At 43.6% G+C, this 26,413-nt stretch overlaps 3 protein-coding genes across 6 annotated transcripts; 2 read left to right on the forward strand and 1 right to left on the reverse strand.

Annotated features, from left to right (window-relative positions):
* Window positions 1–8,260: 8,260 nt before the first annotated feature.
* On the reverse strand, window positions 8,261–10,093 carry TXNL4B (thioredoxin like 4B). Its single transcript, XM_066572010.1, has 4 exons — window positions 9,965–10,093; window positions 9,538–9,703; window positions 9,062–9,213; window positions 8,261–8,620 (listed from the first exon to the last, which is right to left on the reverse strand). The coding sequence occupies exons 2-4, from the start codon at window positions 9,667–9,669 to the stop codon at window positions 8,455–8,457; spliced, it is 450 nt and encodes a 149-aa protein (XP_066428107.1). The 5' UTR covers window positions 9,670–9,703; window positions 9,965–10,093; the 3' UTR covers window positions 8,261–8,454.
* Window positions 10,094–10,125: 32 nt separating this feature from the next.
* TRMT10C (tRNA methyltransferase 10C, mitochondrial RNase P subunit) lies at window positions 10,126–13,853 on the forward strand. 3 transcript variants are annotated; one of them, XM_066572008.1, is made up of 3 exons: window positions 10,126–10,163; window positions 11,715–11,857; window positions 12,036–13,853. In XM_066572008.1, exon 3 carries the CDS (start codon window positions 12,075–12,077, stop codon window positions 13,326–13,328), a length of 1,254 nt encoding a protein of 417 aa, XP_066428105.1. In that variant the 5' UTR covers window positions 10,126–10,163; window positions 11,715–11,857; window positions 12,036–12,074; the 3' UTR covers window positions 13,329–13,853. The 3 variants fall into 3 exon arrangements, with proteins under 3 accessions (XP_066428105.1, XP_066428104.1, XP_066428106.1); XM_066572007.1 differs by lacking the exon at window positions 10,126–10,163 and adding an exon at window positions 10,170–10,274; XM_066572009.1 differs by lacking the exon at window positions 10,126–10,163 and adding an exon at window positions 10,409–10,425.
* A 1,567-nt stretch (window positions 13,854–15,420) lies between these two features.
* Window positions 15,421–24,601, forward strand: PCNP (PEST proteolytic signal containing nuclear protein). Of its 2 annotated transcripts, none has more exons than XM_066572011.1 (5): window positions 15,421–15,520; window positions 18,958–19,178; window positions 21,093–21,167; window positions 21,655–21,710; window positions 22,628–24,601. In XM_066572011.1, exons 1-5 carry the CDS (start codon window positions 15,466–15,468, stop codon window positions 22,755–22,757), a joined length of 537 nt encoding a protein of 178 aa, XP_066428108.1. In that variant the 5' UTR covers window positions 15,421–15,465; the 3' UTR covers window positions 22,758–24,601. The 2 variants fall into 2 exon arrangements, with proteins under 2 accessions (XP_066428108.1, XP_066428109.1); XM_066572012.1 differs by lacking the exon at window positions 15,421–15,520 and adding an exon at window positions 17,931–18,934 and having other exon boundaries at window positions 19,010–19,178.
* Window positions 24,602–26,413: the final 1,812 nt, after the last annotated feature.

Below are 26,413 nucleotides of genomic sequence, written 5' to 3' on the forward strand. Positions count from 1 at the left end.
AATGAACATGAGAACCAAAAGTCCTACTAAAATATAAAACCCTATTTTTAGAAGCTCTTTCCACGATGGAGAAAGATCAAAAAATCCAACAACATCATCGATCCAAGATCCAGTGATCTCCCCAAGCTTTTTTATACTTTCCTCTATCTTTTTGATGTTCTCATGAATTCACTTTGAGTGATCTGTCAGGTTCATGTAGCACATTCCCTCAAATTCCTCACATCCGTGTCCATGTGCCAGCAGCACATAATCGATTGCTGCTCTATTTTGAAGAGTTGCCCGTCTCACACTGTCAATGTCTTTTAACATGTCACTCAGCGCAAGAGAAACGGCTCGAGCATGTTTGCTCAACCAACAACCCATGTGGTCCCATTGAGTCAAGGCCACCCCTGACGCTGTCTGAGGTGAGAAAATTGCAACGGCAATTCTCCGAGCCTTGTCCCAAGTGTTTACCTCATCATCACAATTTGGACTGTACTGTTCCAATGATCTTTTCCCTTTATGCTTTTGCTCTTTCAATGATTTCGAATCAGGTGACAACAATGAAATTTTTCCAATGCTGCATGGACTGCCTTTGACATTTGCAGGGATGCTATGCCAAATTCTGTCCCCACAAATGAAAAAGATCCCCTGTGGCAATTGTGCTGGAACTTGGGGCAATGCTTTGGTTGTCGTCTTGGTGTATTTGCACCAAGCCGATGCATTTTTGTAAAAGGCATGATTCAAAGTGACATCAATGGTCTTATTTTTTGCTTTTGTCACATCCGAAATTTCGAATTTCATGCAAAGTTCCATTGTCGTGGACCCAAAAATTTCCACTTCCTGAGGTTCAGAGGAAGCCGCAGGAAGGAGTTTTGTCCAAGAACACCACTCATTCATAGGATCCATAATGACCTGTGAGACTTTTACAGGAGTGTGTTTTGGAACCGGCCATTCGTCCACTGGCAATCCAGCCATGCATGTTGAAAATGGTCTCCCTGGCGTTGAGTGTGTCAAGCAAATGCTGTCTAGATTTGCTGCCTGAGACAAAGCTTCCCAAATGTTCTGTTTTGGTTGGACAATGGGCAAATCCACCCCATTGCTTAAAGCAATAGGTGGAAGAATGAGGCATACGAGCATTACCAAGCTCATGGCTTCACCCTTCATGAGAAGCTTTGCCATGTTTTTGACACCCAAACCCCAAAAGAAACCCCCAAGTCCTTGTTCTTTTATGTCTTTTCTGAGTCAATGTCTGGAGTCTGGTTCTCTTCCGTCTGCGTGCTCGCTTCTCTGTTTCCAGGATCAGTGTCTTCTTGCTCTCGAGTCCGATATGGCTTCACGTGTCGTGCTGACACCCACTTCAGACCTCGCCCTGTGGAAACACAAGCAAAACCCTTGCCCCATGTAATTAATTTGAAGGGACCTTCTATTTGTCCTGTCTCTGGGTTTCTGATCAAAACTAAAGGATTCTCCCTTAGTTTTGCCTGAGAGCTGTTTGAAAAGTGTCTTAAAATCGGTGGATTGGGCTCTGAAGAGGAGCTGTTGAGAAAATTCAACACATACAATGCCTTCTTCAACCTCATGTGAGGCGTCGCCTCTGGCTCCCCCCTTTTTTGTCTATCCAAAAGGGATTTCAGAGTATGATGTGTTCTTTCAATGATTGCTTGACCCGTGGGGGAATATGGAATACCAAATATGTGTCTGACACCCCACTTTTTCAGGAATTTGTCAAGCACCTTCCCTGCGTATGTTGGGCCATTGTCTGTTTTTATCTCTTGAGGTACACTTAATGATGCAAATGCTGTCGACAGGCATGTTCTGCTGTTTCTCCTGTATGTGCTGATGCAAAGACTGCTCCTGAAAATGTGTCTACTGAAACATGAACATTTTTGAGCTTTCCAAATGATGGATATTTTGTGACATCAGCTTGCCACAGTTGAAGACTTTGCAGTCCCTGTGGATTGACTGCTCCTGTGGAAGCAGGTGGCTGCACAAGCTGACAGTCTGGAGAAGCACTAATGATTTCCCTCACCTGGCTCTTTGAAAGACTAAAGGATTCCAACAGTGCCTGTGCATTCTGATGAAAAAATGCGTGGCTTAATCTTGCCTGCTCAAAAATGTCTGGTAGGGTTTGTGAAATGGGCATTGTCAACCTGTCTGCCAGGGCATTCCCTTCTGCTAGAATCCTGGAAGCAATGTGTGTGCTCTGATGTGAGTGATGAAGTATTTATGTTCTCTGTTTTCTAGCAATATTTTCATGCCTGACAAGTATGAATATAAAATTTCATTGCTGGTTTTTTTCAAAAGTGAACCTTCCAACCATTTGACCACACCCGCAACATATGCAGAATCTGTGATCAGATTGAGAGGTTGTTTGAACAACAACAAGGAGCACCCAATGGTACTGCTGCAGAGGCGTTTCCTTGTTGATGCTTGGAACGGAGAAGGCAAGTCTTGGAGCATCATCTGGATGTAGCAGAATGCTGAAGAAACAGTCCTTGAGGTCAATGACCACAAGCGGCCAATCTCTGGGAATCGTTGAGACTGAGGGAAGTCCCAGTTGAAGTGGTCTCATGTCTTTGAGGACTTCATTGATCTTCCTGAGGTCGTGCAACAGTCTCCACGTGCCTGATGCTTTCTTTCAGATGACGAACACTGGAGAGTTCCATGGACTATTTGTTGGCTTGATGTGTCCCTTTTGCAGTTGTTCTTGGACTAGGTTTTTCAATGCACTCAACTTTTTTTGCTCAAGGGGCCACTGATCCACTCAAACTGGATCATCTATCTTCCAGGTTAACTTCAGTGGCGAGTGCCGCAGTGACCCCCACTAAAAATCCACCTCCAACTTCGTGCCCCATTGTGCTAAAAGGTCTCTTCCCCATACTGATGGGCTTCTGCACAACAAAGGGACGAATGATCGCTGTCTTGTTTCCTGGTTCTGTGACAACAATGGAATTCTTACTCTGCAGGCACAGAGAACTTCCCCCTGTGCCTGTGAGGGAACCCAAGGGCGCAATCAAACTCCATTCTCGAGGCCAAAAGATGTAGGATATAACTGTGACGTCTGCCCCTGTGTCGAGCATTCCTCTGACGACGATTGTTCTTTCTCCACAGGTCAACTGACAAGTGACAGTGGGTCAATCTCGGCCTATATGTTTCATCCAGGAAGTATGTACTTCCACGTGTTCCTTTGAAGGAAATCCTTCTTCATCAAACAATGGCATGACCTGCTCTGTGGCGTGTGGTGGCAAAGCAATAGTTTTTACTACCAGGGTGTTTTCTGCCACAATCAATGGTGGTTGAAGAGCCTTGGCTAAAACCGTCAACTCTTCGTTTCGATTTGCTGAAATGATTGAAGGATAAATGACAAGCCCGAGGGTAATGCTTCTGTCTTTACCAATTATCAAGAAATCTTGTCTCTTGGGTGAAGTCCCGTTGACACCTGTTGATATCACTGTGTGACTTCCATCCAAGAAGCATGTTAACTAGGAAGCTGCCAATGTGCACTGCGCTCCTGGTGGGAGGAGTTCTGGGTCACTGGGGATTCTGCTGATGACTTTGCGGAGGGAATCTGTCCAACGTTCTCCGATGATTGTCCTGTCTGCTCTTGTGTCATCGCCATCACTTGTGTCGGCACGTGCTGACGATGTTGCGTGGTCTTTTTGGCATTTCCCAGACACTGTAGAGGTTTTCCATCCACATCCGTTTGAGAATAACATTAATTCGCAAGATGTCTTCCTCTCCTGCATCTTGGACAGAGTGGCCTTTCTGTCTTTGGCACTTGCACTTGCGGGCAGTTCTTCTTCATGTGTCCAAATGCTCCACACCTGTAGCATTGTCCGCCAGATGAGCTGCTCTTCTTTTCAATGCTTGCTAGAACTTTGTCCATCTTGTCGATCTTCTCATTCTGCAAATGAAGTATTCTTTCCATTTTTTCTCCAACTGTCCTCCCAGTTGTTCTTCCAACTCTCCTCAGAATTCCTGCTTCACGATGGATGCAACGTGCTGAGGTGTTCCCACTTTGCTGCATGCCTCTACCATTTCTGCCAAAGAAGGTCATCCGGGCATTGCACTGATGACATGTTGGCAATCTGCATTGGCACTGGCATAGGCAAGACTTTCGATGAGATGTGGTTTCACCGCATCATCAGTCACTTGTCAATCCACAGCTTGTGTGAGTCGATCTGTGAATGAGGAAAAAGGTTCAGTGGGACCTTGTCTGACATTTGTGAATGGGATATCTTGTGCTCCTGGAGCAATCTGCAGGATTGCTTTTTGTGCTGCTTCCTTGATGTCATTCAGCACTCGTCTTGGAAGCCTCGCTGCTTGTTTTGTTGGATTGTCATCTGGAGGATCACCTGCTAACTGTGCCACTGTGAGGTTTGCATTTGGTCCACCTTGGTATCTGAGCCCCAGCTCGGCGAGAGATCTTCATCTCGTGTCCCACACGAGATTCTGTGTGTTGGTGAGAATCGTTGACACAAGGCATCTGATGTCTTAAGGTGTAAAGTCATACATGTTGAAAGTTCCCTTCAGAAGCTGCTTAAAATATTGTGAATTCAGTCCATTGTCTCTGATGGCTTTAGCTAATTCTTTGACTACCTCGTGATCCAGTCTATCCCACCTTGGATTCTGACCCTGTGCATTGTATGTCACTGGCATTGTGATGTCTCCTGAACCTTGCAATAAGTCTTTTTATTTTCCTAATTATTTTCTAATATCTGTCCAATCTGTTGTTTCAACTTCCTCTTCTTCTGGAACCTGCATCTCCATGGGTATCTGCATGTACAGTGGAGTTGTAGAAGTCATTGGTGTCTCTGGAATCCGCATTCCTCGTTTTGATGAAGTCTTCAGCCTTGCTCCTAAATCCGGAACAGGAATCTGAAATTCTCGTGCTTGTGTTCCCATGGCCGTGCTTAAATATTGTAGAAGGTATTTGGCTGCACTCCTTGGTACAGTGATTGTTGGCTTCTGGCCTGAAGAACTGGCTGCTTTTGCTGCTGAAAACATCCATGCTGGAACACCCTCTGAGGCAGTAATGCATATTGTATCATCCTGTTGGTTGTGCCTCATCAGAAGTGTCTTGAGCTTCATGACATTCAGAAGCTGATGAATACTCCATTTGCTGTGTTGTACTTGTCGTTGATTTAGATTTCCTTTCGTATGTAGTTGGGAAAAAATGTTGCAATGTTGCAGTCCCGCCACCAGACGGCGCTGTGGCTTGGCCGACCAGGTCTGGCATGTCCTGCAATGTGGTGACCCCACCACAAGGCGGCGCTGTCGCCCGCGTGGTTGACCGTGCTGGGGGCGCGACCGCGATCGGCTCCTGTTCGGCTGACTGCAGCATTCGCAATTTTGAGTGAGACCGAGACTGTGCGATTTTTGACTGAGCTAGCAGTTGAGATTGGATACGTGTGTGTCTCCCCGGGACTGGAGACTCCCATGTCTCCCACCGCCTCCGCCCCTCCCTCGCCGGCTGGCCCCGCCGCCGCCTGAGGCTGCCGCCGCTGGCCGCCCGCGCGACCACGAGAGAATTTTTCCCCCTCCCCCTCTGGGCCCACTTTGGCGCCCCTTCCCGAGTCTGCTGTTTTCCCTCCCCTACGTCCCTTTGGCTCCTGCGAATCGGGAGGACACGCCTCTAAAATGGCACAGTCCGATTCCTTGAATTCGCTTGGAGACATTTCAGCCCTGAGATCTCCCGGGAGTGAGAGGGTGTCTGAGTCTGAGCCCGATAACCCTGAAGTATCTGGGGTTTTCGGACGCTTTGGAGATCCCGTGGGCTTTTGGGGTGATGAGGGAATCGGAGGTGATGAAGTTCCCTCCTGCTCCCCTTCTTTGGGAGCTATTTCTGTTTCCTCTGGGACAATTGGAACAAGAGCCGCCCTCCGCTTCTGGCTTTACTCCCCTCCCTCTGCCCCTGTGGGAGTTTTAGCAACCTGCTGTTTGGCAACCTTCCCAGATTTTGCTGAGGTTGCTTCCAGCATCACCCGTGCAGGTGGTAAAAGTTTCATGGCCGTTTCATCTTTTCTTGTGGCCGAATGATAAAGATGTCTGTTGATTTCTTGCCAGAATCCCACTTCAAACAATAGATGTGTCTCTGAGTATGGATAATTACAGTGTACCCATAGCAAAAGATCTTTAAGTTCTTTCTTTGAAATTTCCATCGGGTGTGCCTCTGCCACGCCTTGTAAGGCTGACAAAATCCTCAACTGTTCCTGGGAACATGTTCCCCCCATGTTCTTAATTTTGACCTTCTTACCAAATCCGAGTCGTCAGGGCAGTGTGACGGTCCAACTGGAAAGCGGCCAGCAGGTCACAGGAGAGTGGATCCAGGCGTGCTTTCTGGCTGCGCTCGGGACTGCTCTGCTACGAGTCTCTTCAGCAGAAGCTCTCTGGATGGTCTTGAGAGTGGCTGCTGCTTCTCGCGCTGTCCTGGCTGCTTCCCAAGAGGTTTAGCAGTGCCCCCTTGGAACGTGCCCAGCCAGGGACTCCAGTTCTTGGGTTGCTGTTGATAATTGCTGCCCCGAGATGCGTAGGATGTCTCTGCTTGGGCCCGCGCAACTGAAGAACGAGTCTGGACTCTTCACTTTTTGGTCTTGAGGTTGTTTATTAATTCTTATCTATAAAATTTTATTTCTGCCCAGTGGAGATCCGCTATGCAGGGCAGCCATGAGCACTCTTGACTGCCCCCGAGGTGGTGTTGTCCTTTTATACTACAAACTACGTATACCATATTTACACTTAATTCCCAGTACCTATCACCCATGTTAGACAGTGCACTTCTACTCTAAACCAATCCCAAAGTGCCAACACCACTGCAGAAAATGGAGAACAGGAAGAAGAAGAAGAAGAAAGGCTAGACACACCCAGATTCCTCTATCTTGTCCCCATAACCCCCATACCAAAAATCCTAAAATCTACTTTTTCACCCTGTGATCATTTTGTTATTACACTATTCAAACCTGTGTGACTTTCATGTCCTCATACAAAGTTGGCAACTTGCTCCAAGGGTCAAAATCAAATCACCAGGTGTTCTGGGCAGCATGCCAGGGTCTCCAAGCCCCCCGGCAGGGTCCTCAGCAACTCTGGACACCCAGAGGGATGTACTGAGTTCTGTCAGAGAAGAAAAACACAAAAGTTAACTATTAGGAAAGATATGCATTGTTGAAAGCCTTAAGCCACAACCCTTTGGCTAGCTGTGAAATTTAAAATTGAATTAAAGATGTTAAGGTATACTAACTCTCATCTATCATTTTCTATAATAAACATTCTATAGTTTTGGCTCTATAATCAGACTAAACAATCAGGAAAACATTTGCTTAAGTGCTTAGCTTCATTAGAAGGCCAAATCTGGAATAGCAAAATCATCTATAAACAATCTGTTTCCTCCTATGTACCATATATTGTTTAAAATCTTTCAAGAGCTGGAACATCCACCTTTCTCCTTGAAACATTTACTGTTAAGCTGAACAATGCTTCAGTACACACTACTACCTTCCCTCCAGTCAGAGCTGGTGTGCCCCAAACATGACACATGGAGGTAAAATAATTTCCATTTTAAAGCCAACTAAGCCAGTGAGAATACTGGACATGAGCTGCTATAGAGATAGACTAGTCAGGCAACCTGCAGTGACCAAACTGATGCAAAGGAATGACACTGCTGCTTCCTCTCAGCTGTTTAACTTTAGACAGAGGTGGGAAATAACAGTTTTTAAATTTACATACTCAAGGCTTGCAATGTGTACAAGCAGAAGGTCAAATAATCTTTAAAGTGAATATAAACAAAAGAATTATTCTTAATTTCCAGTTCAAACCCATGGGAATCAAGTGTTCAATGGCCACAAAAAAGGATCCTTTGAAAGATGACAAAACCTTCTCCTACAAGGTTAGAACATTCCAATCTCAGTCAAAAAAGCTGTTGAACAGTAATAATGGGTATCAGAGAGAAGAGAGCATCAACTTGCCTTTGTGTTTATATCCATTTCAGATTTCAGTCATCATCTCTCAGAAAAAACTTCTGTCCTGTTATGCAGCAATGGGTAAAAAGTAACATTCTTCATAGGAAAGGCACATTCAATTGAATGTTCTTGAGAGCAAGCACAGCTTTTTTTATTAATGTCACATTTGCTGTTATTACATCTGAATGAAAATGGTACTAAACAGACAACTACCAGCGTGCCTTGGTTCCCTGAAGAAGATTGCACTGGAAATGCCACAGCTGAGGATGCACACAGCCTGCCTGTTTTCTAAGGGCTGTCAGCACACAACTCAAAGAACTCTGTGCATGAAAATGTAGCTTTATTTATGAGAGAAGCATGAGGTGACAGAATATCTGTCTTCAGAAGGAGACCAATATGATCCTTCAGGATAAAAGTTCAAACTGTCCCACAATGTCAGAGGAGGCCAAAAATGTTTAAAGGAAAAAGGGATCTACAACATCATCCATTTGTGTAATTATTTTCTCAGATTAACCCATTAAATTCCTTGGTAGAGAAGGTCGTATTTAGGAATGTTATTGGGATCAATAGGACTTCTGACAATGAGCTTTCCCCGCATTGCTCCACGGTAGATCACTTCAATCAGATCTATAAAGTCTTGCTTTGTTTTGAAGCTTCCCACAAATTTGGTGTGATCTGGAGACCTAAATATAAGCATAAGACAAAGGTAGAATTGTAACATTAAAGGATTCAGAGAAAAACCACCTAAAAATGTGAAAATATGCCCAAATGAGATAAGGAGTTCTGATCTCGTCATTCTGAAAGAATGAACTAACTCTATAATTACATAATCAAGTCAGGAATATGCTGTGACTCCAAAGGTCAAACAGGTACAGTGTTATGTCTAAGATTTTAATAATGTCTTACTATTTTTTGCAGAGTCAGATATATTTCACCTACTTATTGCATCAGGGCATATTTCAAATTACTTCCCTATTTACATCCCTCTGGCTTCCTTCAGAATTCTCAAAGCAGATGCTGGTAACAACATGATAGTTTTCAAATGTTACCTTCCCCAGACATGATAACATAGAAAAAGACTGATAATTCTTACAGACATAATAGACAATGGTAGGATGACTTACCCATAATCAACCTTCATGTGCTGTCCATTGAAGAAAAATACAGTAGATGGAATATAACTGATGTCAAAATACTGGGTGTACACTGGGACGTTGTTCACATCCACTAAGTAAATGACTGCCATTTTACTTAGGTCATGAGCTGTTTTTGCAAGCTGCAAAGAGTGAGAAAGGCAGATGACAAATAGACTGAGAAACGAGAACAAGAGGGCGGCAAGCTTTATAAAGCTTGTTTCTCTTATGTGTTACCAGCTTAAGCAGGTATAGAATATCACATCTTGTCTACCTCAAACACTTTGTTCAGCCACTACAGTAGTAACACAGATGCTTACTTTTCAAACCTTTTTATAAATATCGTGTAATTTCATTCTATATTGGTCACCAAACTTTCCATGAGTGCCTATCTTAGCAAAAACATTCTCTTCTATGTACAAATACACTTGTACAGTCGGTTAAAAAAAAAAAGGAAAAGGTCTTACAATATCATCGAGCTGCAGACAAACAGCATCATTATCTCTTCCAAAACGGAGAACCAAAACCTTCTCAGCGACGCTTTTAATTGCTTGATCCACTTCCCTCTTACAGGTCAGTTTGGGCAGCAGAAAACTCATCGCGACAGATCACGGTCTCCACTAAAATCCCAGCCTTACAGTTAGGGGAAAAAACAACAAAACAACGCACCATCAAACAACAGCAACCTGCAGGCCAAAAAGAAGCAAAACTTCTCTATTACATTTTTTTTAAAGGAAAAAAGGCGGGGAGGGGAGAGAAGAGAGCAAGAGAGAGATCACAGATCAACAGGCCGGGCTGACAAACCCCTCGGCCCCAGCCGACCGCCTCACGCCCAGCCCAGCGCGGCGGCGAGGACAGACCCTGTCCCGCACCAGGGTCGGCGGCAGCACCCACCAGCAGCCCCCTCAGTGCCCGGGGGCTCTCCGGGAGTGGAATACGGGAGAGTTCGGATCACCGCCCGCCGCCGCGAGGGCGCAGCTCCCGCCGTGGGGGCGCAGACAGCCCGGAACGTGGCGGTGCAGCCGCGGAGCGCCGGGGACAGCCGAGGGGAGCACCGCGGGCCCGCCCCGCGCAGGCGCAGCGGCTCCATGAGGTGAGCGGCAGTGGCGGCGCGGCCGGGGCTGGCGGTGAGCTCGGGGTCGACCCGGCCCGGCCCTGCCCTGACCGAGCCCCGTTGCGGGGGGGCGCGGCCGGAGTCCGACAGGTGCTTCTCCGGGGAGTGGTGCCCCGGGAGGGCTGGGGGGCACAGCGCGGGGCTGTGGGCCTGCGCTCAGCGGCTCGGGTGCTCGTGGGCTGGTTTAAAAGTTGTTAAACACGTGCAGTGCAGTGCTACTCCCCTGCAGCCGGCCTCATCGGTGAGTGTCTAAAGGGAGTGCCGAGAGTATGGATCCAGGCTCTTGCCCGTGGTGCCAAGCCATGGGACAAGAAGCAATGGGCAGATTAAGAGGCACAGAAGTTCCACCTGAACGTGAGGAGCAATTTCTTTACTGTGCAGGCGGTTGTGCACTGAACAGGTTGCCCAGAGGGGTTGTGGAGTCTCCCTTACTGGAGATATTCCAGACCTGTGTAGACGCAACCCTGTTCCATGTGCTCTAGGATGGCCCTGCTTGAGCAGAGGAGTTGGACCAGATCCATTTTGGCCCCTTCCAACCTTACTCTGTCTGTGATTCTGAGTGGGCAGCTAGGCTGGAGAAGTAAGGCAAGTTATGCAGTCTCTGAAATATCAGTGGAGAGTCTTTCTGTTATTGAAAAAAAGAAAAATACTTTCAGTGCTACAAATTCTTCAAAGAGCCTTAGATGGATTCTTGTGGTAGTGGTGTTAGCTTGAATGACACACTGCAAGGTAGCTTGGCTCTATCAAAAGCTGTCATCAAGTATTCTGATGGTGTAAGTCTGGTGCTCAGTATTGACTTAAATGGAGCTCCAGTAATGTAAGTTAATTGAGGAACTGATCGCTTGATTTCTCCATGCTTCTTTGAGTATTACTTTTGCCAGTAGTTAAATCCTTCAATTTTACATTGAAGGATTTAATTACTGGCAAAAGTAATAATTGTGCTTCCATTGTAGCACTTACAAATTTTCACATTATAAGGTTGCTTGGTTGTTCTTGTTTCTTTTATCTTAAAGATGGCAGAACATGAGAGGTCAGCCACCCATTTGATCAATTACTGTGTAGTAAAACACATGCCAGGTTATATAACTTTTCTAAATAATACACTGCTCCTTCTGTGCCTCTAATCTGAGGCACATGTTTACAAACCCAATATTAGATCTAACTTCTTGTTCTGTATATCACATTATTTTCAGTTTATTAGGAAGATTATGAATTTTTTTTTTTTTAATTTGGAATTAATTCTGGTTTTGTCCAAATCATGTTTCCTCAAGGACTGAAACTCCACTGATGCTTAGTTGAGTAGTGTGCGTAGGCCAAGGAAACTATTAAATGTTCTTGGGTGTGTTTTTTCTTTCTGCAGACCTTTCATATTTCAATACAAATGTAGATAAAATTAATGAGACTGGGGGGATTTATGTCCTCAGCTTCATCTGCCTATGCCAGCTTCACAGACAATTTAGCAAAAAGAAAAAAGATGGTCTTTTCTTGTACTAATTGTTATTCTTCCCACTCTTCTTTCTATTTTCACAGGATAGATAAATTATATAAAAATACTTCTGGTTTGCATGCAGCATTTCACTGACTTTGGTTGTGAAGGCTCATCATATGATACAGATAACTTGAAGAGATCTTGGACAGTTCTTGAAGGTTGTTTGACTGCATTTTAAATTGCAGTAAGTATAGCTGGTTTAAGCTGTTTTTATTTAGGAAGCAGTAAAAAATTCATAGTAGAAGGAGGAATTTCTAGCATCCTTCAAGAAGTAACCTATTGTCTGTCAGTGTTACTAAGGATAAAAATCTGTATGTGTGTTCTTTGTGATTTCTGACAAGTTTTTTCCCCTCTTATTGGAGTTTTGCAGATAAGTGTTGCAACACAGCACATACCTAAGTATGCGGTCTGCTAATATGCTTCTGAGAAGAATTGTAAGAGGTTCTGTCCTTCCATTTGCCACACAACATGGGATGAAAAAGGATTTGTTTCTGCTCAGTAGAACTCTGAGTTTATCACTTTGTCTGAAGCAGGACAAGTCATGTGAACCCTCAGAAAAACTGGATTTAGATGAGTGGAAGAAGGTAATGAAATCCGGGTTGCAAGAAGAGGTCAGTGAGATGGTCTCAGAGCCAAAGGAGCTTTCCAGTTTGGCTGCTGCACGTGAGACTTTGGAGATGTGGAGGCTAGCTGGCAGAGCAGTTCCAGAAAATATGAGTGAAGAACAGCTAAAAACCTTTATGGAGTGTCCTTCTAAGTCAGCCAAAAAGAAGTATTTAAAATATTTGCATCTCAAAGAACTTTACAAGAAAAATGACAAGAGAAAGATGGATGAGAAAAGAGAAAGGAGGCTGGAAGCACAAGATCAAGATTCAAAAACAGACGAGACCAAAAAGAGTCCATTTGTATGTTTATGGTCCCGCACTATGGACAAAGCATACAATTGGAGGGCTGCTCAGTCCATGATCTTTGGCCAGCCTCTAGTATTTGACATGTCTTATGAAAAAGAGATGTCTGTCCGAGAAGTCTCAAACACAGTGAGACAGATAGTAATGAGTGAAAGCAGCAATCGGAGATCTGTGGATCCATTCCACATCCACTTCTGTAACTTCAAAGATGATAGCCTCTATCACAGGGAATTTATCAAGAATTATAGAGAGGCGTGGGACAAACTGCTTATCACAGTGACAGACCAGTGCTACACAGAAATCTTTCCAAAGGATAAGCTCATCTATCTGACAGCCGATTCTCCCAAAGTAATGAAAGCATTTGATCACGATAAGATCTATATTGTTGGGTCAATGGTTGACAAGAGCATAAAAAGAGGAGTCTCTTTAGCACGGGCAAAGCGATTAGGGCTGGAGACTGCAGCCCTTCCACTGGATAAGTATTTGCTGTGGAGTGCTGGTGCCAAAAATCTCACACTGGACCAAATGATGCATATTTTATTAACCTTGAAAGATACAGGTGACTGGAAGAAGGCTCTGGAATTTGTTCCAAAAAGGAAATACTGTGACTTTGTAAACAAGCCTGTAAAGGAATTGAAAAAAACATTAGACCTGATCAGCACACTCAAACTTGGAAAGGGACGGGAAAAAGTAGAAAAGCAATTTGCCAAAAACTACCCCAAGAGCTATAAACTAAAGCAAAAGTAGAGTGATGGGGAGGAAAATGAATTTTTTACACACAAACTGTGCCGACTTCTTGGTGCTCTGTTCAGCTTTTAATCTCAGAACATGTTTTGTTGCTTATGTTTGAAATTACCATCATTAAGAGTTGGGTTTTTTTAATTACTTAAGTAGTCCAGCTGTTTAAATTTATTCACACATTATTGAAATTATGTAAGAGAAATGAGATAATCTGTTGTAAAAAAATATAACTCTACATGAAGACTATCAGTCTGTTCCATTGAACTGTGCTTGGGCAAGGGTGATTGTTACTGAATGCAAAGGTCTTCAGAGCTCACTGCTTTGGAGGCTGTCTACAGCCTTTTATTCTGTAAGATCACTAAGATGAAGTAGAAGACACCTCTCCCATTACTTCCTGAATCCTCTTGTGTGCAAATGAATTGACTTTGATAGCTGAACTAAATGGTTAAAACCTTGCGTGAGTTTGGGGAACTGCACAATTTATTTCTGGATGTTCTATCTGGCACAAATAAAGTCCTTGTTTGGAAGGAATCAGGCAAATTTCTTGACTGTGCTGAAAAAAAAAATTAATCTTACCTACTTTTGGGTAAGACTTTTAACCCAGAGTGCCTATGTTTTCAGGACATGTAATGTAGATTTCCCAAAGTGCTGGAACTTCTGAGTTGGTAAACTGTCCTATTAGTAAGTACTTAGAGGAGCAGAGAGCCTTTCAATATTTCTTACAGCTCAAAATACATTGGTGTCTCTCTGGAAGTCTGTGTTCAGGCTGCAGAGCTGCCATGGGCAGCTAAATACAGGTCTGCTGTCTGTGGGATGAGGAGGGCTTTCTTTGTGAGGGATGCTTAAAGTCAGTGATGGCAGATGATGAGTTGGTGGTCACCCACTCCGTGGTGACCTCCTCCTACATGCTGTTCTAAGGTGGGGATTGGAAGATTCACTACCCTGACACTGCTCTTCACTGCCTGTTGTGAGGGGCAGGGGCCTGCAGGCATGGATCAGCTCTGGTACAGGGAAAGACCTGGTTCCTTTCAGTTGTGTGTGGTTGGGAAGTACACAAAGCTTCACCCGAGGGTGGTGTTCCAGGTGATGCTTGAGAGCTGCCTTCAGCTGCCTGGGAAGGCCTGAAGTGCAAGGACAGGCTGTGTGAGTGCGTCTGCCTCACTCAGGCAGACTCTCTTTCCTCAGGGGGGGAAGACAACAATGGAGCTACGTGCTGCTGCATGCCATAGAACTGTGGAATGGTTTGGGCTTCTAGATGGAAGGGGCCTCATCTAGATCCAACCCCTGCCATGGGCTGAGTACCATGCCCCTTCTGTCATTTGCTCTTCCTCCTTACACACAGCCTCTTCTGATCTGCAAACTGGCTTGCACAGTGGCATGGGGGAGGTGGTGTCACTGCTCACTGGAACTCTGTGTCACAGAATCACAGACTGGGTAGGTTGGAAAGGGCCACAGTGGTCATCTGGTCCAACTTCCCAAATCAAGCAGGGTCATCCCAGAGCACATGGCACAGGGTTGCATCTGAATGACTCTTGAGTATCTCCAGTAAGGGAGACTCCATACCCCCTCTGGGCAACCTGCCCAGCGCTCGGTCACTGCACAGGTAAGAATTTCTTCCTCATATTCAGGTGGAACGTCTGTGCATCAGTTTCTGCCCGTTGCCTCTTGTCCCATTGCTTGGCACCACCAGATCCTTCTTGGCGCACCACCTCCACTCAGTTTAGCTATTTATACCCACCGAGGAGGCAGTGAGGCAATGCTATTTGTGAATCACGGGAGGTATCGTTAAACCACGCGCACTGAGGAGGGCGCGGCAGCGGACGCGCTTCCTTCGCACCCCCGAGACGCAGAGGCTCAGGGTGCGATGCCGGCAGTGCCGGGGGGGTGGCTGTGATCTCCCCGCTTTCCCCGGGGGAGGAAATGGAAGCCGTGCCCACGTGCGCGGCGGCTCCGGACGAGCATCATTCAGATGGGCACCGCTCGGCGCGCTCCCGCTGCCCCCAGCGCGGTCCCGCGGTTCCCGCCGCGCCATCCCCGCGCGCCGCAGGGGCGGGGCCGGCCTGGCCGCGAGCGGGGCCTCGCGGGGGCGGGCCCGAGCGGCGCGCGTGCGCGGCGCGTGAGGCGGCGCAGGAGGCGGGGGAAAATGGCGGACGGCAGAGCCGAGGGGGAGAAGGCGAAGCGGCCGCAGCCCGCAGGAGGTGAACATGTAGCGCCTCTCGCCGCGGAGCTGTGGGGTGGGAACGGGCTCTGGGCTGGTCCAGCTCGGGTGGGGCGGTCCAGGTGTGCCTCACCCGGCCGTGAGTTGCCCGGGCCGGGCCGTGCGGTGCCCGGCCCTGCGGGGAGAGTGGGTGGCCTGGGCCTGAGGGGACTGCGCTGGGGGAGAGGCCAGTCGCGCCTGCTGTGCTCAGCTCTACCGGCGCTTTTGTAAAAACACACCAGCTTCTCCTTGTCCGTGCAAATGCGCTATTTCTCTCTCGTAAAAATACACGGAGTACTTACGCCGTGTTCTGAGAGAAATACCACTGTTGCTGTCTGCAAGGATGAAGATAGAGCCTTAAAGATTAACTTTCAACAATTATGGTACCTTTTTTATAAATTAATATTTACTCTTAGTGAATATTCTTTAATTGCTGTTTTAAGCATTTGGGGATTTTTTGCTTGGCAACAATCTGTAAGTTTGCTGTTTGGTCCTATAGTATTTGAATTATGACTGGACATTCCTGTAATTTCTGCAGTATTTGGTTCGAAAACTTTAATTGTATATTTCTTCTTTCTTCCCTTAAAGTTGAGAGGACAGTGTCTTTGCAACGATAAAGCTTTTCTTTCTTGGTATATTTTCTTTTTTTTGTTTTAGTTGGATTTTAGTGGTTTTTTTTGTTTTGTTTTCATATATCTGTAGGGAGAGGGCACTTCTTAGATCTGTTGAAAAATTAAATCAGGCTTGTAAACCAATCAGGATAGCCTCAACAGTGAATGTTATTTCTCATAATCACTGACATTTGAAGAGTATTGATTTTAGGTAGTTCCTTGACTCTTGGTTCTCTCTTGGGCTTTGGTGACTTTTTGGTTTTTATTTTTTGGTGGTGGTATTGGTTTTTTTTGCATTAGTAATACAGTACCTGGACAGCATCAGCACATCCTACAAGACAGTAGGAATTACTGTCTTGTGTGCTGTTTTGTGTGCTGAAAGATGATCTGAATGCATTGAGGTACCTTGGCCCTAAGGAAGAATAGGTGTTCCCTGAGGATTTTGGAAAGCAATTTGCAGTTCTTAGCTTTTGGGGCTTATCTTAAAATTAATTTAGCTGTGACTGGTTTGTTCCCACATGCCCCAGTGGTTCCCAGGGACAGCCGATCCTGAAGTGCTGTGCAGCTGGCACTGTCACTCTTGTCACCTCAGCCACCTGGGCTGTGGAAGGTGTCCACTCGTGTGGCTTGTCGATTCACATGAGTAAAACCTGGCTGTGAAGGAGGACAGCTTATGTCTGCAATCCATGGAAAAGGCACTAGCCAGTCTGCTTTGGAAATAGTGCTGGTGTTTTCTGGAGGTGAAGTATGACCTCCAGGAAAGGAGGTCCTTGAGGAAAGGAAAGGCCTTGAGATCTTGGAATATGTATATGGACTGGCATGGGAAATGGTAGAGACCTTTAATGGTTAATATGCCTGCATTTCTGTTTCCTGCAGAAATCAAACAGCACAACAGCTCCCTCCCCACCTTCCCCAATTGTCCTGTGCCCCTTACAGCTTTCTCATCAAGCAGGAGTGTTTCTGTCAGCAGTCTGGTGTCCATCCTTTGGCAAGCCCAGTAGAAATAACACTCAGAATGCAGTGCTGATAGGAGCTGATTCTGAGAGAGATGCTCTGTAGGGTTTGGTGAGAAGACAGATGTGGTTAGATTGCATTAGCTTCGTCTTGTGCTTAGCAGTATTTGAGAATTTGCACTTTAAAGAAGTAAGGCGTAAGCAGTAGTGTAATAACCTTCAAGCTAGCACTAGTCTAGGCACTGGTTCCCTGTGCCCTGATTTTTGGGTTGCTATGGATTTTGTGTATTATGAAAAAGACTTAGCTCTACAATTCCAGCGCTCTTAAGGCCAGTGAATCTTCTACCTACCCTTGAATCAGTCTCTAGTGTACTGAGGCAGCACTTGGAGCATTGTTCAATGTGATTTTATGCACTAACTATAAGGATGCTCTCACAGTCTCTGCAGACTGCTGTTTGGTAAACTCTGCTAAGACAGGTACCAGTACCCAAGGTCACTTGTGTAAATTTTGATTGTTTCTCCTTTCTCCTTTGTTTTTCATTTTTATATCTATATTTTCTGGATCAAATTTCTAGTAGCATTTTTTAATACAGTGAAACTGATTAAAGTTACAATTTTTTGGTGATCTGCCATATTTCTGAAGGTGAATGATAAATCCATTTTGGTTTCAATCACTTATTGATACCTGGAAGAATGGGGTAGAAGTGGTATATTCTGCTGCTTCTGATTTGGGAAATAGCAGAGAATATATATATATAGATTTGAGTCCCTAGTTTTTCTCTTTCCTGATGTTGTTTGCTTCTTTGTTTTTTTTCTCAGAGCTACAATCTTGTTGACCCCCAGTTCAGACTTTCTTCTCTCCCATTGCTTCATCTTACCTAGTAGCTTTTTGCATTAGCAGTACAAAGAGCTTTATCCCCTGATGGTCGGAATTTGCTGTGCATGGAAGGTGCTCTTCTCCATTTGATGTGATGAGGAACTTGTGCTAGCTCCAGTTGTTTTAAACTGCTGCTGTGAGCACTTCCCTGGCCATTCCTTAATGTGTGTTTGTTTTTCCCCCCTTCTGCTGCTGCAGTGGTTTGCTTATTGCAGCGGCAGGGAAGTGTCTTTTTGCTGAAGCGTTTACTCTGTTCAGTGTGAGTTTTCCAAGGACACCTTTGTCTCTTGGTGTAGCTGAAGAAGCTGATTTTATAGGAATGGAAGTGTTACTTGAATGTTTTTTCTCTGTGGATCACTGTTCAGCTGCTGTGTTTTCCATGACTATACAGCACCAGAAAAGATGAAATCTATATATATGCTTTTTTAGTGCTGATTTCTTCCTCAAGCAGAGCTTGGCAGATTTATTACAAATGAGATGTGGACAAGCAGTGACTTGAAAGATGATTGAGACAGCCGGCCTCACTGTAGTCACTCCCATGATTTTAGAGTTGTGCCAGACAAGCCTAGAGACTGGCATGGACATGATTTTGTAGAAGTTTAGTAGAATTAATTTTAACTTAGATTATCCACTCTAGATTTGGAATTGGGATGCCAATTATGAAAGCTTATCTGTGGCAACTTAAAAAACTTAAAAAGATTTAGTCATCTACATTTAATTTACTACATGAACTTTGACTTCCATACTAAATAAAGAGATGGTGCTTCAAGATTGTTTTCCTGGCTCATACAAGAAGTTCTTTACAAGTAGTGGAGTGCTTTCAGTTTCTTCTCCTCTTTGTGTTTTGCTGTCCACTAAATATACATTGGTGGAAACTGCTGTCACTAAAAACATCTTACCTATTGCACCCAAAGTATAATGCTTTTTGAGGTTGCTGCTCCCATCAATCTGCTCAGTAAAAGTAGCTCATCTTGGTAAGTTGTTTCGACTTCACCAGGACCTGAAGAAGAGGCAGAAAAACCTGTGAAAACTAAGACTGTTTCTTCCAGTAATGGAGGAGAAAGTTCGAGTCGCAGCGCAGAGAAACGGGCAGCTAATGAAGAAGCTGAAGACTTCACCACAAAGCCTGCTCCTGCCAAAATGTCCAAGTTTGGATTTTCCATAGGCAGTCAGACAACAAAGAAGGCATCTGCAATATCCATCAAACTGGGAGCAAATGTAAGTTTACTGAGGGCTTTTAATTTTAGGGAAACTGAGGGAAAAGGGAAGTACTTTGAGGAGGCTTCCTTGCAGAGGAAACCTTGAATTCCCCTGAGGGTAACTTGGGTAAAGCTTAAGCAGGCGTTGCAGGGCCCGCTAGTGCATGTGTAAGTACTTCAAGGTGATTAATAACAGGTCAGTAGTCTCAGGAATCATAAGACTTGATTGAAATGAACTGTAGATCTTTGAACATGCAGAATAATTTTATAATGAGATTTGATAAGTCTGCAGTAATTTCCTGAGGGAAATGAGGAGACTTGTTAAGCTGTTCAGGCTACTTTGAAATGAGTGCTGGGAGCTTCGTTGCATAGGATGCTTAAAGCTAGAAGAAAGCATCTAGATGGCTTAATAGGTTGTCTTCCACTCCAAAGATCTTATTTTAGCATGGGGAATTGTAACATATTTCCATGACTTTGCCTGTTCTTTGCAAGGTCAGTATGATTTATTTGTGTTAAATGCAAGTGATGGGGCTTTGTTACATAGGTTTCTAAGAATTCTGATCCCCTTGATTGTCCAGCACAAGGTATCCTTGTGCTTGTTCAGATGGACATCTGGTGACTCTCTGTACTTCCAGAGTAGTCCTCCCCTGGCTTGGCCAAGGACAAGCCAGGGGCTGCCTCTCTGTTTTATACAGTTCATTTACATTTCCCACCTGTCACTGTGATGGATATGTTGTAAGTAGCTGTCTGCACCAAATTCAAACTGTGATCATGAAAGGCTTGCACCCGCAATGCCAGCATTTTAGAAACCTGCAGAGGATTAAAAGGGTGCTCTGTTATTTTGACATGGAAAGGAGATGTGGGCCGACAGCATTCTAAGGTATAAATGCAGCCAGGTCAACTCAGACTTTAGGAAAATGGACAAGGCTTTCTTCTCTGGGCTTCTAGCATGCTTCAGTTTCTCATGTCCAAAGTGGCAATAAATTTGGCTCAGGATTTCTGGTTCACTCAACTTAGTGGGTGACAGTGCTGAAATTTACCTGTTTCTCTTCAGTCATTTTTGCTCCCCTATTACATTCCCCATTCCTTGGGCACAGATGCTTTAAAAATGGCGTGGTATTTCTATGTTGTGCAGTATCAGTGAAGAACAGCTGTAGGCAGTTGCATAATGGCTCTGCTGCAGTACCAGCTTCTAGGAGTGTGTATTAAAGAATTACCAGTAAAATGGAGAAAGCACTGTATATGATTGATTTAGTACTATCGTAGCAATCTGATACTAGTTATTTGTTTTTTTTCTCAGTGGTGTTGAAGTAACTCTTGGTACCACTGTTGTAGCACATGTAACAGTTGTGAGTTTGACAGCTTCCTCCACTTTAAATAGAGGAATAAAAAAAAAATAAATACTCTTTAAAGGAACTTATATTAATCAGACTGTATGCTAGATACTGATAGTAGTTTAAAAGCATTGAATTGTTTTAAGCCAGAAAGCTGTCACATTGTTAAAATAGAAGAAAATAAACATATTCTTTTTTTTCTGACATTGATGGATAAGAATATCCCAAAAGAATAATGGAAATAGTGACATAATAAAATTTTGAATACCACAAGTTGTTCAGGTTCTGTTTTAATTGTTCATGTCATGCCCCAGTGGCTGAGTACCCCTGCAGTGTGCTAGAAAGTTAAGACCTGCATGTGGGGAGTTGTAATATGAGAGAGCTCAGCTTGCTGCTCAGAGTGATCACACATAAATGAGCAGTCATTTTCCTTTGTCATTAGAGAATCCTTTATGTGCTTGATTCAGACAAAAACTTTTCCCCTGGTTGCCCATTTCAGTGAAGATCTTTGATTTAATTTTACCAAAATACTTAAAAAGCCAAGGGTAGCTCTTTTGAATTAGTAGACTGATGTTACTTGTGCATTTTGTCTTTTCCAGAAGCCTAAAGAGCCTGTTCCAACCCTGGCTCCAAAAACCCTTTCTGTAGCAGCAGCTTTCAACGAAGATGAAGATGTGAGTAATAAGCCAGTGATGAGCACAAAATATCATTGGTGTGGTAGGCAGGGAGAGTGGGTTATTTATGGTTCTTAACATAAATGTCAGGAGTTTTCAACCTCGAAGCATCTCTTTTGGCTCTGATTAAGAACACACAATAGCTCTGTGTAGGTTCAAGAAATCATTAAAATGTTGATAACTTCTCCCTGAAAATAAGATGCACAGTATAATTTGAATTAATACTTGCTTTCTCTTGATTAGGGGGAGGCAAAGGAAAGTTGTGCTTCTGGTTTGCTAAATATTTTGTTATCATATTACTGCTCCTCCTTTCATGGAGTTGAACAAAGGAATTTGTATTTTGTTCTGTAACCGTGTAGGACCTGCATTGTGTGCAGAGTCCCTTTGCTGTCCTGTAGGGCTGTAGTGCAGCCTTTATCTGTCTTGTCAGGCGTGGGAAGTGTGCAAGGCGGGCCCAGCCCCGCTCTGACCTCCTTTGTCCCTGCAGAGCGAACCCGAGGAGATGCCCCCCGAAGCCAAGATGCGCATGAAGAACATCGGAAGGTAGGGCAGCTTTGAGCTCTGCTTTGGACAAGGGCCAGTGTGGAACACCTGCCCAGCTCAGGGCAGATCTTGAGGATGGCTTGAGAATACAAGGAGGCAGAATAGGTTAAAGAAGCATTTCTCCAGAAACAAGATTTCCGAATTTTAGCCTGTCATCCGCAGGCTAAAAGTACTACATTTGCATTTGAACTTTGAATCTTATTTACATTTTTGAGGAAGAAATTGAGTCTGCATTAAGTAGAAGAAGAAGAGTAATAGGTAGGAATTCCTGTTTGTCTCTACCTTGTATTTTCTGGTTCTCCCTTTTATAAATTGCCTTGAAGTAGGTAGTCTGATCACATTTTTAAACTCATGTGCAAGTTGAAGATAAGAATCACCTAATCATCTCTCAGAAAGACAAAGAATTGCTTCTTTACTTTATAATAAATCATGTAATTCTTCTACTTGTCACAGATTTGAGATGGTAGGGGACCAGTTCTAAATTGAGTAGGGATCTTTTCAGAGGAGGCTTCACTTAAATTAGGGATGAATTTTGAGAATTTGTATTTCAGAGGTGTTAATCATGATAGACTGCTTTTAAAGTCAGTCACTCTGAAAGTTCTCTAGTTTAGTGGTTTTTCTTTTTTCTCCAGTAACAAATTTAGATCCTCAGTTTCTTAATCTTAGAAGCTGGCAGCAATTACTGCCATTGCCACGTCCTCTTTTGCCCCATCTCATTGCTATATTTTGACATACTGTGTACGGATCAGTTCTGTGGCCAGCTTACAGCAGCTAATAGTGAGGGCTCTGATGTCACAGAAGGAAATTTGTGTGGTAGAGGGCAGACTGGGCTTGAAATTGGCATTTTCAGTGTGACATGGCGCAGTCTACTATAGTTGAGCTGGCTTTCTCAACTGCCCTTGTTTTACTTTTCACAGGGATACACCAACCTCAGCAGGACCAAATTCATTCAATAAAGGAAAGCATGGATTTTCTGACAACCAGAAGCTATGGGAACGAAATATAAAATCTCATCTTGGAAATGTCCATGACCAAGAAAATAACTAAATGATGTGGATTACAAGTTGGGTGTTTTGGGGGGAGGGAGGGTGTAACATTGAAGGAACAGTTTCCTTTTTTAAGAATGGTATGAGACTATCTTTGGAGCCACTTTTTTAAGACTTTGAGTGGTACACTAATAAATGAGTTTGAAATTAGAGGTAATTTATGTTTTGTATACAGATTTCAAGGCATTTGCTAATTTTGTAGTTCATGTGATTAGTTTCAAAAGGTTACAGATAATAAAGAAATTGGAGTGGTACCTTTTTAAGATAATTTTTTTTGTCAGTGATTAAATAAGGTGGATGAAAAAGGTTACTGTCTCTTTAATCAGGTTAAAATTGAATGCTCTTGCATTCTCACTTCTGGCTCCCTCTTCATAACAGGAGAAGCAATTGACTCCATGAATTCTGCTAAAGAGAGTGAGCATTGTCTTGTACTAGAGGTGTTACTGGACTATTACTTCGAATATAATCTTACACAGGAAATAGTAAGAACTTGGATTTTTTTTCTCCCTGCAGTCACCTTTTGTTAAGTCTCTGCAAACTAGGAATTATGTTGCTCTGAGTGGCTCTGGTAACTTAGCTCTGATTTTGTTTAAAATTTCATGTAGGGTGTGTAACCTTCAGTGGCCTGTTCTGTCCTAAGGAAATGGGCCTTGTCTGTATATTAGATACAGTCTGTAAAGAATATTCATTACAAAGGTAAATCAGTATTTTCAGTGTGCTCCTTTTAAATCATTAGCCTTGAGTAGTGCTTGTTAGCATTTCCTAGTGGTACACAAAAGCCACCACCAAAAATACAAGCTAATGTACATTAAGCTTCACCTTTGATTGAAATATTTTTCTTTACTATGCCTAGAAGGAATAAAAGCCACACCAAAAATCAGTAACTCACTGCTTAAGTATGAAAAATCTAAGATGCACTTTCCCTGTCTTGCCATTTAAGACAAAATGCCTTGATGCCTGTGACCTCAGTGGACACTATCAGGTTGAAGAATGCTGTAGTCCTGATGTTCCTGACAAGTATCAGCTTCAGAAATAAAAACTTGACCTTTTCCTGCCTGTCTTCCTTTTGCAGTGATTTTCAGCAGTGACATGAATCTGGTCAGTTTATGTCTTAGCTTCCATACTGCAGGACAGTGCTGAAGGATTTCGGTGCTAGTAATGGCCATCTAAATTTCAGTCTAATTTAGATTGTGTATTTGTAAAAACATTTTATTAACAGAACTGCTTAAATAGAACATTATGAACAGCAATACCACCACCTGCCCCACCAGCAGCACCTCCCATACCCCAAATAAGCATAAGGTTCTTTTTAAACTCCAATACCTGATAGTGTCAACACTAAATTAATTTCAGCTGGAAAATGGTTGTAGCATTCAATACATTAGTTGCTTTCATCCTGCCTCTAAAACTGTCTTCTTGCTAAAGTTGAACTTGCAAGTGCAGAAAGGAAAGTGCATCTTGAAATGTATTTTTTTATTATTATTATTATTATTATTTTAGGAAAGCTCTGACCACGTAGACTTTTGAGTTTGTAAGTTCTAAAAATATTTTTTTGTATTTTTGTATTGTATGTGTAATCTCTTTTCTTTTGAAGTCTGATGCAGTTGAATACCTGTAACTGTTTTCTTTTAAAAGCCTTGTTATAAACTTAACATAAAAATGTATACATTATTTTTCTTCCATAGCAGAAATACTTGGTTTATTTAAAACACACTTTCAAAACTGATTTTCAGGACTTCCAAAACCAATTTGGGCATTACTGGAACTAGGCAAGACAAACTTTTCAGTTATTTTCATCACATGTGGTTATGTTTGTCTAAATAAATCCCTTTAAGATAGTGGTAATCCATAGTGAATAGCTATTTTCTTGTGCTCCTCAGTAGCTGGTTCATGCTATATCAATCACTTGTATAGGAACAAAGCAAAACAGAACTTCAAATAAGAATGACTCAGAGATCTATTCCTTGTTTTAATTAACCTACCACTACTTTCTTTCACATCTTTGTCTGAAGTAGATGTTCATACCCAGAATCTCCTTGTACTTCAGAATCATTTAGGAAATTGCTAGGCAGAAGAGCAGACATGCTATGAAATACCTTCCATGCAACTGAGAGAGCAAAAATTATCTTCTTAGTTCCATAGTCAGTAAATAATCCTGGACCCTGTGATAGACTGCAGAAACTTCTGTATCTCAGCTGAAGGTGAGCAGTGATCCTGCCTCACCCGGTGCAAGTGTTCTCTTCCTTCTCTGGGCTTGGGAGCAAATCCATCAGGATGGCCTCAGTCTCCTCAGGACTCGGTGCCAAACAAGCTGGATTTGTCTGCTGCTGTTTAATGTCTGACACTTGCAAGAACAAACTGACTGATCTGAACAATATCACAATATCATCAAGGTGAATGTTAGCTGGGATTAACTTGGAGCTGTAGGCTTTTGTTAGAGTAGTCATGTTTTTGCATGCAGAGATCCCTTTTTTTGTTGTTCTTGGTGTGATTTTTTTTTCCCTTTGTTAGTTGACTTGGCTTTTTTTTTTGTAAGTATGTTCCAAGAATCCTGAAACTCGTGATAAATAATCTGATTTAGCTGAAGTGCTTCCAGGAGGTATGCTGAGACTTTGAACTGCTTAGTCCAGCACTCTGTGTGTGCCTGTCAGTGGTTGAAATGCCAGCTTGTGTGGTTTGTCCCATGGAGCTCCTGCTTGCTTAGCAGAAATTGGCACCTGAGCAGCCTGCAGAACATTGATGACACAAGGGGAAGGTGTGAGCAGTTACCCAGTAACCTCTGTGCTACCCTGCAGCTGGGCTGTTCTGAGCCTGCTGGCTTGCAAACGGATCCAAACTCATCTAATTGTATTAATAAAAAAGCCCAAAAATCTCCTCCCCTCAAAAAAACCAAACAAAAAACAAAAGGCAAGAAAAATCCCCTCCCAAAAACCCAAACCAAAACAGCCCTACCAAACACTGCAGTGAGCTGCTCATGGCCGTGTTTCAGGCAGTGCTGGGTGTCGCCCTTCACCTAATTCCATTCCTTTAAGGCTTCTCAGAATGAAGATTTTATCAGCAGGAAGGAGTCCCCAGCCTGTCTCTAAGGGTGTCTGGTACCTGAGGTAGTGCCAGTTCCCAGCTTGTGCCCTATTGGAGATGACCCAATCCTGGAATTCATTGAGCTTTGGCAAAAGTAGCTGTGGTCCTCCTGGGAGCACCAAGGCAGCAGCCACAGGTGAGCATCAGGCCTGGTGAGCTTCATTTCCACGGCTGCCAGGTTTGTAGAGCACCCCTTTGTCAGAACTCACTGGATTCTGCTGAGCTCCGTGTGCTGCCAGTGGCTTTACCAAAGCTGGCTTTCCAAAGAGACTTGGGAGGAAAAGTCAGCTTTTGAGAAAATGGCAACTTCGTTTCCTGAAGAGGCAAACAGGTTTTAAAGTATTGGAATTCACTGGTGTCACTAGAACTCTGAATAGGTTGCTGTAAGATAAGGTAAATCTGTTTGAAGAAATTACAGGGTTTTAAGAAAGCTGTTTGTCTATTTGGTAGCCTTAAAGGGTGTTCTGCAAAGAGGTTTGGTTTTTTTGAATTCCTTCTATAACTACAAGCTGAGGAATGCTGAGTAGTTCTACTCTTAAGCTACAAAAGGGAAGGTTATGTTCTAAACTCACCATA

This window comes from Molothrus aeneus, chromosome 2 (assembly GCF_037042795.1).
Source record: "Molothrus aeneus isolate 106 chromosome 2, BPBGC_Maene_1.0, whole genome shotgun sequence".
Classification (NCBI taxonomy): Eukaryota; Metazoa; Chordata; class Aves; order Passeriformes; family Icteridae; genus Molothrus; species Molothrus aeneus.

Excerpts from the sequence above, each read along its gene's own strand:
- TXNL4B (XM_066572010.1), bottom strand. The coding sequence starts at position 9,669 with ATGAGTTTTCTGCTGCCCAAACTGACCTGTAAGAGGGAAGTGGATCAA. Across the intron at positions 9,214-9,537 it reads GTCTGCAGCTCGATGATATT|CTTGCAAAAACAGCTCATGA; the intron begins GTAAGACCTTTT and ends CACTCTTTGCAG. Across the intron at positions 8,621-9,061 it reads CACATGAAGGTTGATTATGG|GTCTCCAGATCACACCAAAT; the intron begins GTAAGTCATCCT and ends GCTTATATTTAG.
- TRMT10C (XM_066572008.1), top strand. The coding sequence starts at position 12,075 with ATGCGGTCTGCTAATATGCTTCTGAGAAGAATTGTAAGAGGTTCTGTC.
- PCNP (XM_066572011.1), top strand. The coding sequence starts at position 15,466 with ATGGCGGACGGCAGAGCCGAGGGGGAGAAGGCGAAGCGGCCGCAGCCC. Across the intron at positions 21,168-21,654 it reads CTTTCAACGAAGATGAAGAT|AGCGAACCCGAGGAGATGCC; the intron begins GTGAGTAATAAG and ends TTGTCCCTGCAG. Across the intron at positions 21,711-22,627 it reads CGCATGAAGAACATCGGAAG|GGATACACCAACCTCAGCAG; the intron begins GTAGGGCAGCTT and ends TACTTTTCACAG.